Consider the following 1,162-nt stretch of genomic DNA (forward strand, 5'->3'; position numbering starts at 1 on the left):
GTTTACCTGAAAGTATAGGTATATGGTCCTCATGCATCTACATATTTAACCTTGAAAGCATAGCATGCATATATTTGCAATATATGTAGGCGCTTTAGGGGATCTCTTCCGTGCTCGTATCTGTTTCCAGAAATGAAAAAGCGTACGTGCAAAGATGCGTACATGTGCATGGTTACTCATTATCATCATTCATCAGTAGCAAAGCTAACTCTTCACCTTTTTCTCCTAGCTGCTGCTGTCTTCAGGACGCTTGCTTCTCAAGGATAGAATTTCATGGACGCTTTAACTGCGCTGTCCCCATAGGTTGCCAACTGAACCAATTCAACAGTGGAATGCACGACAATTGTGCAACAAAACGAGAGAGTACTCTGGAATTTGAGTGAGAGAGGTGCAGAGGGTGGCCATGGCGGCGACGACCGACTGGGGACCGATCATCGCGGCGGTGGTGCTGTTCATCCTTCTGTCACCGGGGTTCCTGTTCCAGTTGCCGGCGAGGGCGAGGGTGGTGGAGCTGGGCAACATGGGCACCAGCGGCCTCTCCATCCTCGTCCACGCCATCCTCTACTTCTGCATACTCACCATCGTCGTCGTCGCCATCGGCGTGCACGTCTACTCCACCAAACCTGATCCGATCGATTAGCATACACATATATAAGCATGCATATTTGTGGTGTGCAAATAGTAGAGATGGGCATTTATAGAATATAGTGTGTGTATGGATAATCGACAAAAATATCAGTGGTGATAGCTAGTGTTCTTTGTGTTCCATTTTCCTTCCTTCGGAATCTTTTTCGAAGTATGTTTAATTATTGCTTTTTTCTTTCCTGTTTTCTTCTGTAACAATATTTTATATTCATGTGTGTCTTCTGTGACCTACCTGTCTCTAAGTAAATAGCTAGGTAATGTTATGAATTTTTCGTACCAGAATTAATGTTGATCATAACTGCACGGTACTTACTATATATCTAGATGAGTTGATCGATCATGAGATCACGTCAACCCATGATTTTGGTAAGATGATCCGATCTTTTTATAGTACAACTAATTCTTGTTTGATTTTGTAGAGGCATCAGCAATCCATATATATGAACTACACAAATAATTTAACCACGCGTTTCAAAACAAAAATAATCACGATGACATACTTTTTGGGAAGTGTTAG

General features: G+C 42.3%; 1 protein-coding gene across 1 annotated transcript; it reads left to right on the top strand.

The window, feature by feature from the left end:
* The first annotated feature begins 216 nt into the window (after window positions 1-216).
* On the top strand, window positions 217-872 carry LOC9266324 (uncharacterized). The gene has a single exon (XM_015790848.3). It carries the CDS (start codon window positions 404-406, stop codon window positions 638-640), a length of 237 nt encoding a protein of 78 aa, XP_015646334.1. The 5' UTR covers window positions 217-403; the 3' UTR covers window positions 641-872.
* Window positions 873-1,162: the final 290 nt, after the last annotated feature.

The sequence above is a fragment of the Oryza sativa genome, chromosome 7, assembly GCF_034140825.1.
Source record: "Oryza sativa Japonica Group chromosome 7, ASM3414082v1".
In the NCBI taxonomy this organism is placed as follows: domain Eukaryota; kingdom Viridiplantae; phylum Streptophyta; class Magnoliopsida; order Poales; family Poaceae; genus Oryza; species Oryza sativa.

What these genes read in the sequence shown, in the direction of transcription:
- LOC9266324 (XM_015790848.3), top strand. Translation starts at nt 404, where the DNA reads ATGGCGGCGACGACCGACTGGGGACCGATCATCGCGGCGGTGGTGCTG.